We start from the raw sequence: 14,170 nt of genomic DNA, 5'->3' as shown, positions 1-14,170 counted from the left end.
AATGTTTATTAGACTTAATAACCTAATTTATTTTTATTTGATTATTCAGGAAAATCCTAGCTCCGATTCCTTCTACGATAGCGATAATGCCGAACAAGATCAGCCTATGTCAGAGTCTTCGCCTGCTCCGAAGCAACCTGAACCTCCTGGTGATGAATTCGTACCAGACAGCGATGAAGATGAAGGTTTGTAAAGTCATAACTATTGCATACTTATTGGTATTAATGTCGAGCTTCATGTCCCAATGATTCTAGACTTCGAGGTTGAACAGGAGCGTCAAAAGATCGAACAGATCTCTCACACGTGGGACGATCCGATTCAAACGGATTGGGGTGCGGAGGAGTCCACAGTTGTCGAAGCCAGCATGCCACCACAACAATCCACAGGGCAGACATTCAAGTGCACAGCATTGTACTCGTACACCGCACAGAACCCGGATGAGCTAACCATAGTCGAGAGTGAGCAGCTGGAGGTAGTCGGCGAAGGCGATGGAGACGGATGGTTGAGGGCGCGGAACTATCGCGGTGAAGAAGGTTTTGTGCCGCACAACTATTTGGACGTCGAGAGGGATACTCCGGTGGATACCCATACTCCGGCCCAGCTATCGACGCAGATTTCCTTCTCCTCTGTCGATTACACGGTGGACAATGAAGATCAGGACCATATGCAGGACTCTGGTCAATCGCCCGATCAAATCTCAGTTATCTCTGCACCGCGAAAGGCACACCAAATGTACTGCATTGCATTGTACGATTATGATGCTACGGCGGAGGATGAGCTCACATTCGAGGAAGGACAGGTACTTTTTTTCCGAAACAGAAAACTTCAAACTAATTATCAGATAGATATATTTATCTAAATGGATTCAATATTGAATAATGTGATGTGGGTTACATATTGTCAAGATATTAGATATAGAGCAATATTAAATCTGAATACTACCGGAAAAATAGTTGCTGATTCAAAATACGATCTTTAGACTCTTTAGAAATTCCCAGGGAATTTTAAAGGAATCATATGAGATTCAAATGAATTTTCTGGAATTTTTCACCAACATTCGTTCAGATACCTATCAAAAATTCAATAGTAAACTTGTTTGCCGTTTTATTCACGATGATTTTTATGATCGCATAAAAAGCTAACATCAGTAAGTAACCACTTCTTTTGGTGGGGTTTGTTTGATCCTACGAAGCAAGTACGCTGCGCAAGTGCTTTTCATATAAGAAGGACCTCCGTCTTCCTCCAGGTCGAGCTGGGATCTGACGATCAACTGGCACAACCCTACTCCATCGGGCGTAGTTGCTGATGAAGCAAGTGTGTAGGAGCCAGACTACTCTACTCATTATAGATAGTAGAATCTATTCCACTATCTATAGTACTCATCCTACTTGGTTGGCATTGTACAAACAATACATGAGAGAGAGTTTAGTTCTGAAAATATGTAGATTGCGAGAGTTCGGCTATGTGCCTGGTGCTGAGAATTTATTTATTTATTTATTCATCATCATCTGCCAGCGATGCCAGATCAGTACCCGCCAGCGATGCCAGATCTACGGAAATTTCCGTAGATCTACGGAATTCAATGAAAATCTACGGATTTTTTTACTAGCACACTTTTAGTTTCAATTGATCTGATTCCAAATTTAGTTCAAATTGAGTAAACAATATATGGGTTTCTATTTAGAGAGAAAGACCGTTACAAATATTTATTGAAAGTTATGTCCTATTGGTCTCGAAGGAGGTAAGCCTTTGGTCCTTTGAACCGTATAGTTTCCCAATAATCCGACTCGAAGGACCATTATATTGAATAACCGGACTCTCTTCAACATAAAGAGGGATAATTAGAGTGCGCTGCCTTAAACGTAATTAATTTCAAGGCCCAAGCAAACCCAGTCGTCTGGATTCCTGACTGCACAATTTATAACACACCTCAAACATTTATTAAATATTTTGTTAAACATCTGTTACTTCATTGCTTAAAAATTTATACTTGCGGAGTTCAACAGGGACACAATGTTGCACGCGACCCACTAAACTGAATATTTTCCCTCAAATTGGTTTGTTTGTGCCAAAATTACTCTTAAAAATGATTTTTCGCCAATTTTTATAAATCCTGGAGAAAATCTCGAAAAAAAATCCTTGGGAAATCTAGAAATTCCTTTAGGAATACTTTTCAAAAATACACTCAAGTTCTCCTTTGGAAAATCCTTCAATAATTCATTTGTAAATACTTTCAGAGCTCCTCCAGGAGTTCCGAATAATTTTCAAAAATCTGCCGGTAATTCCATTGCACATTCTTCCAGTCCTTGTAAATTTCTCCAGAAGTTTCTTCGCAAGTTTAAACGGGAAATCCTCTGACAACTCTTCTTAAGACTTTTGAATGTCGAACATTATGTTACAAAACATTGGAAATTCCCTTTGTAATTCGTTCGTTCCTCTGAACAATTCGACTCCTAGAGCTTCGTCCTAAAATTGTTTAGAGGAAATTCCAAATGAACTACTGGATATATTTCTGAATGGATAAATGGAATTTTTCGTGTAGCGATTTCCATAAAAAATATTAAAATAATTTCTAAATTAATTCCTGTAGATATTTCTAAAAATATTACTTAAGGAATTTTTGGAGGAATTCCTTTATTAATCCTTAGAATAATTTCTGAACAAATTCCGGAAGAACTCTTTACGGAACCTACTAAGGTTGTACATATAAATTTCCAAATGAATCTGTGAGAAGTTAGTGAAATTCGAAAGTAACTCCCTTAAGGGGTTCCGAAAAAGTTTCATTCGCGAAGGATTTTTCAAATGAAATCCTTTTGGATTTTTAAAATGAATTCCTAGAATAGTTTTGATGGAATATCTGGAGGATTTCTGAAGAAATTCCAAAAAATGAAGGTATGCCTGAAGAATGTTTTGGATGACTTAATAAATTAATTCCTGGAGGTTTTTCCAATAGAATTGTTCAAAGTATTTACCGAAAAATGTCTATGGGGAACATCCATAAATTACGAAACGCTTAGAGGAGGAGGGGGGGGGGGGGTTGAGTGAAGGGCGAGAGTCCATACAAAAAGTTTTGATGATTCATACAAAAAGTGTGATATAGGGGGAGGGGGGGATGAAAATGTTCGATTTTTGCGTTATGTAATTAATGGATCTTCCCTAGAGGGCATCAGGATGATTACTTCAAGATTTTTTTCGATGAATTTCTGGAGGAACTCCTGGATTAAACGAGGGATTAAATATAAGTTTGATAATGGATGGATTGTAATCTCGATATTTTGAGAGTTTTCTTCGTTTGCAAACATAATTTCATTTTTTCCTTTATTAATGTAAATTTTGATATATTTCAGTGTAACAATAGGGTTTTGTTTTGCTTCTGTACTGGCTTAGTTCTGACCTTATAGTTCTTACTGCTGACGCCAAATTATGGATGAATTAATTACGTCAAAATTTTTGGTGTACCAACATTACCACAACTATGGTACCACCAGCTAAATTAATGTAATTATTTCTGAAAATATTAGGGGAGGAGGTTCGGTTGTGGGCACCCCTACGTATCTTTTGACAGATAACAGATACTGTCATTCTGACAACCGTTATTAGTTTGCTATTGTAACATGATGTTTTGTGCTCAATATCAAACCGGATGGAGATCTCTACTTTAAACAAAGAACAAATCAATTATTTTTACAAAAAAAACAACACGAAACTTTTTTTTGGCCTTCTGACACTTTACATAAATTGAAGTGATTTAATTCAAAAAGTGAGTTCCAATGCATATTTAAACAGTAAATTTAATCTATTTTGAGACTCAATGACGATTGCCATTAAAATTTTAGCGTAAATTTTTTTTCTTCATTTTCCAAAAAGTCTGCTATATTCGGTTGCGGGCACCATTATTGGTTCGGTTATGGGCACCCTTATTTTGTTGACAAATCATTCAATATCGTTTTAGTTGTCCCCTAACTTATTTCAAATGACGTTTTTATGCAGTTTTTATAATTATTTAGACATAATTGATTGAAGGAATTTAAAAAAATTGATAGAAACTCTTTAAGGAGTTTTCGAAGAAACTTCTGAATTCATTTGCGAGGGATTTAAAAAAAAAGTCTTGTTGGAATTTTGAAATGACCCCATTTTGAAACAATCAAATAATACACAAAATACTAATTTTTTTTTTAAACAACCTGCAATTCAAGACAAAATTTTCAAAACGACTTATTTCCTTTTGTAAACAAAAATTAGAACGTCGATTTGACGAATTTGATAGCTTCTTCTTCTTCGTTGGCATTACATCCCCCATTGGGACATTGCCGCCTCGCAGCTTAGTGTTTATTAAGCACTTCCACAGTTATTAAATTATCATGAGGCTAACACGATGATATGTTTATGCCCAGGGAAGTCGAGACAATTTCCAATCCGAAAATTGTCTAGACCGGCACCGGGAATCGAACCCAGCCACCCTCAGCTTGGTCTTGCTTTGTAGCCGCGCATCTTACCGCACGGCTAAGGAGGGCCCCGAATTTGATAGCACTCATACGCAAACCAACGGTATCAGTAGGTAGGTGAAGGTTTCGGCTACCTGTTAATGGCGTTGGTTTGCGTCGAAGTGCAGTCAGATTCGTCAAATCGACGTTTGAATCTTTGTTTACAAAAGCAGATAAGTTGTTTTGAAAATTTTGTCTTGAATTATGATTTACTATGCGCTGAATCTGTTGAGTAAGGTAAATTATCAATTTTTCTAAAATTTTAAACTGATTTTTGTTATTTAATGTGATTTACCAGAGTTTTATTGTTTTATATGGCCAATGCGCATTAAAAGCTATTATCAAAGCATCTTGCCCCGTAGTATATTTGAACTCGTCAAAAACATAATTTTTGTTAAGTCACATTTACCGTGATGACCGTTGCATTGAAATTCGCGCTCTAGTCTAGATGTTAGATGAGATGCAAAAGAAAGGAACTGCTGTATTGTAATATAGAAAAGCGTGCCTGCTGAGAAAGTATTAGGCATCATTCAGGGTGCTCATCTTGCATCGTCATACCCTATATTGTTAGGCGTTGCTCGAATATTGATTCCCTGGTCAAAAGTAATCTTGCTTTGCGAAAAAAATGAGACAGACTCTCATGTTGTACCGCTTATAAAAAAATCTACTCATTCGCTAATTATTTGTCGCAACTAAAATAAGCGCCAGATTTTCGCCAAAGAGAAACAAAACTCCAGAGAAAACGCTTTGACATCAAAAAAATTGCCGCCATGTGGTGGATTGTGGCGATGAATGCTTTGATAGCACGTGCTGTTTGTACTGCGGATAATTTTTACACATCTACGAGAGCCTTGGAAAGAGATTACGAAAGTTGTCATAAGTGTCCTTATTGAACGATTTAGTTGTTCGACCTACACACTTTTGATGAGAGCGACGGTACACTCCTCCCACTCTCGGCACCGAGTTCGCCACATTGTCACCTCCTTCGACAGTATCTGAAGATGTGGGCATTAAACTTTTTCAAATCTTACAGTATTTACGACTCTGTCGCAGATACAAATAATTATTAAGTAATCTGTACAATATACGTCACGAATAAAGAAAATTATACACGGATCAACAATTTCCAATTTTAATGTTACGTAATTAATGGATCTTTATATGAATCTCATTCAACTTACAGGATTTTATGAATCACCCATAATATAATTATCATTTCGTTAATGTCGAACTCAATTTTCAGGATTCTTGTAGGATTTACAGTTTTTTTTTAGATATTCAGACTTTCCTTGACATTTTCAGGATTCCTGTAAAGTTCCCTGTGGCATTCGAAGGATTTCCGAGATTACTAAAGAATTTTTATAGAACATATACTCACTCCGGGTACGATTCGTACAGTGCACATAAGGGTGATAATAAAGTATAAAAAAATCATTTAAACAATAAAAGAAACTTTCGTGAGACATGGGACAGTTATGCTTATAACGACGAATACTTGTGTTCAAAATTTAGTGAATATATCAAATATGATTAAATTTGAATTGGATTTACCTGATTTAATAGATGCTAAAAGACATGAATATATGGATAATATTCAAACAAATAATTTTTTCAATTTAATTTGAATTTAGAATTTACAATTTCTGAAAGTGTTCATACGAATTGGATCTAATAATTATGTTAATTGTCACTCTTATGTACACGTTGTAGGCGATAGAAATATAATTTAGAGTAGGAGACATCGAATGATTCACTCACATTTATTTAGAATCTTATCCAACTTGCGTGATATGTCCGTAAATTATTACATTCAATAGATGGAATTGGACTAGACCTGTATGACGTGATTGTACTAATATTTCTATTCTATTATTCAGATAATCAAATTAATCACCAAGAGCCCCCATGGAGTGGACGACGGCTGGTGGGAAGGTGACCTGAACGGCAAGATCGGAAATTTCCCTTCGCTGGTGGTGGAAGAATGTGATGAAAATGGAGAACCACTGACCGATGCCGAGGACGAATCTCCTCCACCGTCGGCACCGCCTTCGTTCGCGGCGCCGGCACCACCGCCCATGGTCCTGCAAGAGGCCACACCTCCCGAAGGACAGAGTCCAAGTATGTACCTTGTCATATTGGAGATTCAGTCACATGCGTTTCACAGAACAAAAATATGTTACGGATGTACTTTTTTTCTATTTAGCCGAGTTCGATAGCCGAAGTTCTGAGCCAGCGGTGGATCGGTTCGAGTTTGAACTGAACGACGATCAACACGACAAGTATGGGTCGCAGTTTTCGGCGCCTCCTCCTTCGCAGCCACCTCCAGGTGTGTACACTTAACAAATTTAAATACTTACTCTATACATTTGTCTACGATTTATGTTTCTCTCCATCATGCTGCGTAGTAGTGATTTGTGAGGAGCCTGAGGTAATATACACTTTGAATATTCTTGATATTAATAAGATTCCACTATTTTTTGTATCAACTCAACGCTTAACCCTTAAAATGCCGGGACGGCAGTCAGCTCCTTCAAAGTGCTCATTCTCAGTGAAGCGTTCACCAAATTTCACGATCCCGGACTTTTCTCAAAGGCGATTAGTAGCGCTTTCTTAGAATGGGTTTTGACAGCTACCGAAAACATTTTGGAGGTCGTTGTTGCGTAGGTCTTACGAGCCGAACTTCAGAACATTTCACGCATTCTAGAATGTCATTATGGGACACGCAGAAAAATTTCCAATAAGTCATTTGATTTCTTTGAACTGAGCAGGAAGACCTGAGCTTGATTTGAAACAAGAATTGTGCTTCTTCTTGATTGTGGCTCTGATGACCTGAACTCAAGAACGTTTTGGATGTCCTTCAGTGTATTGAAATGCAGAAAGATCGGTAACGTTTCTTGGCAGGTATCCAAGGATCTGTTGGGAAGGGTTTTTACAGCTGCCGAAAACATTTCGGATTCGTTATTGCGTAGGTCTTACGAGCCGAACTTCAGAACATTTCGCGCATTCTAGAACGTCATTATGGGGCATGCAGAAAATTTCGCATGAGTCATTTGATATCTTTGAACTGAGTATTTTTATGTGCAAATTACCTTTCGCTTCTATGGTAGAATTCAAGACCTGAACTCGCGGATATTTTGGATGAACTGGAATGTCTCAAAATAGTATCTTCAACACAAAAAAATTGATTACATACACATTTTTCCCTCCTGTCTGGCATAATTTGGTTTATTTCGTTATCAGATTTTCAGAAAAATGACCATAACTCTTAGATCAGGGATATGGCTTTAAATATCGGTAATTACATTAATCAGATAACTTGGAAACGTTAAAAATCACTTTGTGTCTCCACTTTTCCCTATGGAATTTGATATTTTCTTCACTGGCAAAAGGAAGGTGGTTTGATTTGCTCATATACCATCGCGTGCGGAAAGGGTTCCTATCGACGAGTATTGGCTCTAAATTTCTAATATGACAAATTGCCCTTGCTCGCTTTCAAATCCACTTCAATATATATTCTTCATGCAGCTGCCTGATGACGACTGACAAATGGTCGGAGTTCTGCCAAATCACACCAAGCGCCAATGCAAAATTTCCATATTTTGTCCAAAGTTTTCGTGTAACAAATTTAATTAATCACAAATCACATCGGACATCGTTCAACGCCATAACTGAGGATATCCTACAACAAATGTACGCATGAATTGACATAAAATACATTCTGTTTTCCTTTTGCGAACAAAATATCACAAGTCATTCAAAAAGCCGCTTGGTGCGGTTTGGCTGAACCCCGACCAAATCTGTTCTTCTCGGAGGCATTCCTCCAACGTTCTTCGATTAATGGCATCCGAACAAAACAACAATCAGTGGATTCATCACATGGACAAATGAACACAATGGACTCACGATAATATAGACGGACTAGGTTTGCTAGGTTTCAGGGAACGTAGGTTGTTGGCCAAAGGTTCCTATCCAACGTGAAAGGACTGCCATTTTGCATTGTAACTTCCGGGAAAAACATTCCGAGTTAGGTACGCAACCCTTAATTGGCAGTCGATTGTCATCGGCAGACCCGTGGCAGAGTGAGTTTATAAACTTGTATGGATCAAAGCTATGCTGGACGCTCTTTCCCTGATGTCAACTCACCACTATGTTCTGTTCCTTACAAAGCTTAATTTGTCGTTATGTGTTACAGGTTTAAATTCAATTTTCTTTTATCCAATCCACAGGCCGAGGAGGAAGAATCTCGCAAAGATATAGAGGACGCTACTCCAGCTACTACTAGTGACGATCCTAACCAGCTGAATTTTGCCCAGATCATTGTGACCGCTGCCACGCCGATGCACGATGAGCCTGACAAGAAGTTTCTGGAAGAAGATCTAGATGAGGAACAAGCCGAAGAACAACCATCAGAGATAATTGAAAAACAAGAGCAGGAAACGCAGGAGGTCAGTGCTAAGGAAAAATCCAAGGCAGAGTCTCCGCCCAAGGAGGAACCCCAAGTGCAGCAGCAGCAGCAGCAGCCTACTAAGCCACCAACTCCGCCGAAGCCAGCCAAACCGCCGTCACCTCCGAAGCCGGCGAAGCCAGCGTCACCTCCCAAAGAGCAACCGAAGGCAGCATCTCCACCAAGTGTGGAGCCTACTCCAGCCGAGGAACCGGAACCAGCACCGCTAGAAGAACCGGCGGCTCCCTTTGAATCCACCGGCTTCGAAGCTAACTTCGAGGCCAACTTCGAGGGTGGCTTCGCCGCCAACTTTGATGATGCGTTTGGAGCCAGTCAAGCGGAAATGCCAAAACAGGTGGTCGGTGGCAGGGCTAGCATACCGGAGGAACTCGAGCCACATCAGCTGGCGCGCTTGCAAAACCTGAAGGAATCCAACGCATAATGAAAAGGTAGATCGGGATTGGCTGATCTATTGTAGTCAGTCCACTCACAAAAGTTTTATTGTACACTGAACAAACGAAACCCTAAGGTACTGCACCTAAAGTGGAGATGGTTCTGTCTTACAACGCGTATGCAATATGTTTCCTTAGCGTCATCAATCAGCCGTGGATTCTTTTAGTACCGTCGTATAAAATGGTTAAACAGTATCATGTAAAAGCAGACATTTAGTGTCGCTGACCCGACTGACTGTAAATCGTAGACCTTTTTCCTGAAATACGACTAGCAATCTACGAACTAACAGTTCCGCTAGAGCGGTACTGGCGATGTACTTTTCGCGAACTAGTCGTTTAATGACCCTGATCGAACAGTTTCATTCTGCTAAACTTCTTGCACGTTAATGATTCTGAGTCAAATCTACTAATCGCTTGTCACTTGATTTTCTGTTCGTTTCACAATATTCATCGATCCAAATAAGATCCAAAACATTCTCATACATGTTTTCCGGCATCTTCGGTATTGCTCTACTTGTAAAACATTTTAAACTTTAAAGCTTTAAACAATGCTTGTGGGCTTGCCTCAATCAGATTTAAAAGTTTTATCAAATGGGTTGCCTTTCGTTTTTTTTTGAGTGGCACTCAAGGATTCTGTTTACCATGAATACATCGGTAAATATCAGCGATCCGTAAATCCTAACAAATTAGTATTGATAAATAACTAATCATCAACTAATTACCTAGAATATAACTGCTGAGTTCTTCGTACCACCTGTTTTCGATAAATCGCGATAAGAAAATGCCCAGATTTCAGTTAATTACCACCGAGACTGTGTTTGGGCTGAACAGACGATGCTGATGTTCAGAGGAGTAGCAAATCATATTTCTACAATGAAAAGATTATTTAGTTTGCTATTGGAAATGATAGAACAGTGGTGTTAGTATAGTGTGTCAATATTTATCGATCGATAGGAATAGTGTATAATAGAGCTAGAATGGTTACGACAGGATTTGTTAGCAGCTGACAATGCGACCATGGTAGACTTTACCCCGTAGCATACCGCACTCAGTACTGGATAAAAATATGCAACCAAACACCAACGGACTCATTGTCGAACCGGGCTGTAGCTGGCCGACTAAAATCACCATCTTATAAGCCGTTCGCCTCCCTGGTACAGCCTTTCTAATTTACTTTGGGGAGAGACTGGCGCGGCTATAGTAGTTGCTCACTTGTAGTTGCTGCTGTTTATACGTTGTAGCTCTCGGGCAACTCGAGTCGTAACCGACAAAGCCGCAAACCATTTACCAGAGTCTGCAGGGTTTGTATTAGCACTATGGCAAATGATGTCAAAGCACGCTCGATCGTGGCCTCATCTGTATGGGTTCTTTGCATCCTTATTTTTGCCCAAAGGCAAGTTGCCCAAAAGCTTACGATCTTCGCATTCCACCAGTAGGTTGATGGCCTACCGTTTCTTGATGCTCCTTTCCTCGGCATTTCCACTTCGTAAACACGTGGCAGAACAACGGTTAGTTCGTCCCCATTTAAGCCGGTGCGGTGAGGAATTCATCCTCAAAACCCGAGACCTTCCACTTGCGGGCTTGATATTGATCTATCTAACGCTGTGCACGCAATGGCTAACCTCGTAGTGGACGTCCACTCTCCAGTTCATGTCACTGATTGACCCAGGACGTGACGTCAATAATCGACTTTCCATCGTTGATATTGGCGCTTCATCTTCGTTCATTAGCGGCTGTTCAGCGGTGGCAATGTACAAGGCTTGGCTTGCTTCCAATCTATAGTGTGGTTCTGGTCACTAGTGTGTGCTGCCACGCTCGAGTCATGGAACCTGTCGTTGTCAACTGCGTTCTTATGTTCTTTTAAACGAACCTTCAGTTTTCGGCGTGTTTGACCAATATACACTGCAGGGCAGTCTTGGCATGGGTTTTCGTATATGCCAGACATTTCTTCCCTCGGAATCGTATTTTTTAAAGCACATAAACGTGTTCAATAAAGTGTACTTTTATACACTGCCTGGAAACCATGCTGTTTTAGGGTAGCCTGAACAGCGTTTGTCGTTTGTCAGCGTTTGTTGCTGACACTTTGTGTGCCTTTGGTTGGTTCACTTTCTTCGCTTTGCACTTCCAACTCCACCTTATTTGGTGGAGTCCTCATCAGTCCTTTCTGCCTACTATGTTGATCCCGCTTGAATTGGCAAGGACAAGCCATGTACGCAGCATAAAAACCGCTACGTGGACATCGACCCCAATACTCATATCTAATGAGCCCCCCCTTACCCCGGCTTTCGAACTCTGCTGGAGTAGTAACGCTTGTGATCTCATGGTGATTTGAACATGCAAGCTTGACACTTGGCTGCTTTGACAGCCTATTACTATAGAGCACCTAAACGAATTCAAATTTGCTGATTGGCTTCGAATTGGCAGTACCAAGATAGGCGCACGGAACAAGAAAGGCAAATAAGTGAACGCACCAAAATCCAAATTCTCAACTCTAACGTGACATCTGTGCTGTTATACGCTAGTGAAACATGGTGTGTACCAGTAGAGAACACACAACGGCCGCAGGTATTCAACAACAGATACTTGCGGTACATATTTTGTGCCTGGTGGCCTCACAACTGGATCTCAAACAACGAGCAGCATCCCCAGCAGAATAATTCTGACCGATTTGGTTACTGCAACACAAATGTGAACAAATTCAGTTGCATATAGGCAGCAGAAACCTCTATACAACATGTGTGCTGCTCGGGACCATTGTTGTCACCAGAGATCGATAGCAACAGAAGTTCGGGATCGGAAGAAGAACTGGGTTGGCCACACCTTATGCAAGGGCGGAAACGAAATCTGTAAACAAGCATTGGTCTGGAACTAAGCAGCAGATCCAGAGACTTACGGTGGCACAGCCTCAATAAAGAAATAAAAGAACCGAAATGTATCTAACCTGACATCGCTCAGGATGGAGATCTTCCAAGTCTTTGCACCACTGGGGGTGTACATTACCCATAAATAAAGCTTGATACTCATCTGCCAGCTTGCAAGAACCATAATTGGGACCTTACACTGTAAATTACTCAGCCGCTAGACAACCCCTCTGCACTGGCTGGCTACCGTTACCAGTTGGTACTACCGGGAGGCGAACTGTGCTGCCTATCAAGTCATTGATTGCATAAATCGCCAAAAATGTAGATTAAAGCACATTTCCCTGCGATATGTATGACTCACGAAGTAACGAAAAAGTTCACGGCCAAAGAATTCGTAACCCTGAATTACAAAACTTTTGGGACAATGAATATTGTAAAACGGTTTAGAAGTTGTGACTCGTAATTACATATAACAATAGAGGTAATAAACTATAGAGGACGCTTGTCGCTGTCGTCACTGGCGAAACATCTTTTGCTGGCGAGGATAGGGCACTAAATGTCAACAAAGGAAAAATCAGTACGTTTTGACAGATAGGTACCCAACATGTTTGGGGACGATAACAAAGGGAACCGCAGCGACAATCGTCCTCTATAGTTTATTACCTCTATTCATATAACGTTTTTATCCAGAATGATTGACTTGGAACTATTGGAAAAAGCTATTATAGATCAATATGCATTTTATGTACTATGAAACACTGAATAATTCAATTGGAGTTGCTGATGCAATTCGGGACTGATGTATCTAGAACGAGAAAAGGTATAAAACAACCTGATAGAACTTTTCGATTTCTCACCGTTCAAACCGCTAGAGAATATTTTATCAATGAATGTGAAAAAGTAGGACCAGTGAATGTGTAGTAAAATCACGATGTTCCTTTATGCCTTTTATAAAAGAGGTCCGTTCCAATGATTCCGAATGCATGTATTTCCTGATAATACCTGATGTGCTATTTCTTCTTGATACCATTGTGATACAATATATTGAATGTTGAAGAATAGTTGTCCAATGGAATAACAATATAATGACGAATTTCGCGCCAACTCGACCAGCGGTTGGCAGCACCATCTCAGAATCGAATAAAACTTGGTGGGCATAAAGATATGGTATTTCTAAGTCACTCTGCATACTTAGTTTTTCAAAAATTGTCAAGAGTAACATTTGATGCGGGCCTAATTTTTTTTCATGGATTTTTTATAAATCGATGTAACTCTAAAATGACAAGACCTACAAAAAAGTGTTGTATGGCGGACTGTCGTGAAATTCCGAGAAGTTTTTTGGAAAAATATCCAAAAAATAAAAAACCGATTTCTACACTGAAAAAAATAGTTTTGAAAATTAAAATCGATATTACAAAAAAACTTCATCTCAGAAATCGATGAATTTTTTTCTGAAGATAGGTATTTCAGTTATCTAACATTTCTGGGAATAATGTTCCTGTGACATATTTAAGGAAAAAAGTTTTTTCATGTCCATATTGAGTGAAAACTTATCAGCGTGTTTTATGCCTACAGCGCCAATAATATAGGTTCAGCAGCCTATCATCAACCAACGACACATTTTGGACGTATAAAATGTATTTAGGAAGCAATTTAGCATAATCTAACATTAATGTGGACCAACATTTGAAAAGGACGTATATTTTCCTAGATTGTTTATATCAATGTTACACACAAATGACCAGATTTACAAAATTGTGATGTTTGATGGACTATTGTAAATTTGTCTGAACTATGAAGTCTGAAACATAAAAGAGCGTTTCGTTCACCGAGAAAATAAATCAATGGATGTAAAGATTAAAATTGGTCTACCAAAAACAAATTGGAGGTCGATTTTTTTTTATCAGATAAACATTTTGATTCCAAACG

General features: G+C 39.4%; 1 protein-coding gene across 3 annotated transcripts in view; it reads left to right on the top strand.

Annotated features, from left to right (window-relative positions):
• Nucleotides 1-13,530, top strand: part of LOC134210670 (protein nervous wreck) — a 50,251-nt gene extending 36,721 nt beyond the window's left edge. For 2 of the 3 annotated variants that reach the window (XM_062686848.1, XM_062686851.1), the window contains exons 4-9: nucleotides 50-185; nucleotides 255-799; nucleotides 6,362-6,602; nucleotides 6,688-6,810; nucleotides 6,890-6,912; nucleotides 8,711-13,530. In XM_062686848.1, the coding sequence (XP_062542832.1) occupies nucleotides 50-185; nucleotides 255-799; nucleotides 6,362-6,602; nucleotides 6,688-6,810; nucleotides 6,890-6,912; nucleotides 8,711-9,370 (1,728 nt within the window). In that variant the 3' untranslated portion in view covers nucleotides 9,371-13,530. The remainder of the gene's footprint in view (nucleotides 1-49; nucleotides 186-254; nucleotides 800-6,361; nucleotides 6,603-6,687; nucleotides 6,811-6,889; nucleotides 6,913-8,710) is intronic. The other variant, XM_062686849.1, reaches the window with a different exon arrangement.
• The last annotated feature ends 640 nt before the right edge of the window (nucleotides 13,531-14,170 follow it).

Source organism: Armigeres subalbatus, chromosome 2 (assembly GCF_024139115.2).
Source record: "Armigeres subalbatus isolate Guangzhou_Male chromosome 2, GZ_Asu_2, whole genome shotgun sequence".
Classification (NCBI taxonomy): Eukaryota; Metazoa; Arthropoda; class Insecta; order Diptera; family Culicidae; genus Armigeres; species Armigeres subalbatus.
Note: the sequence above shows the minus strand (reverse complement) of the source record. Positions and strands in the feature narration are given on the sequence as shown.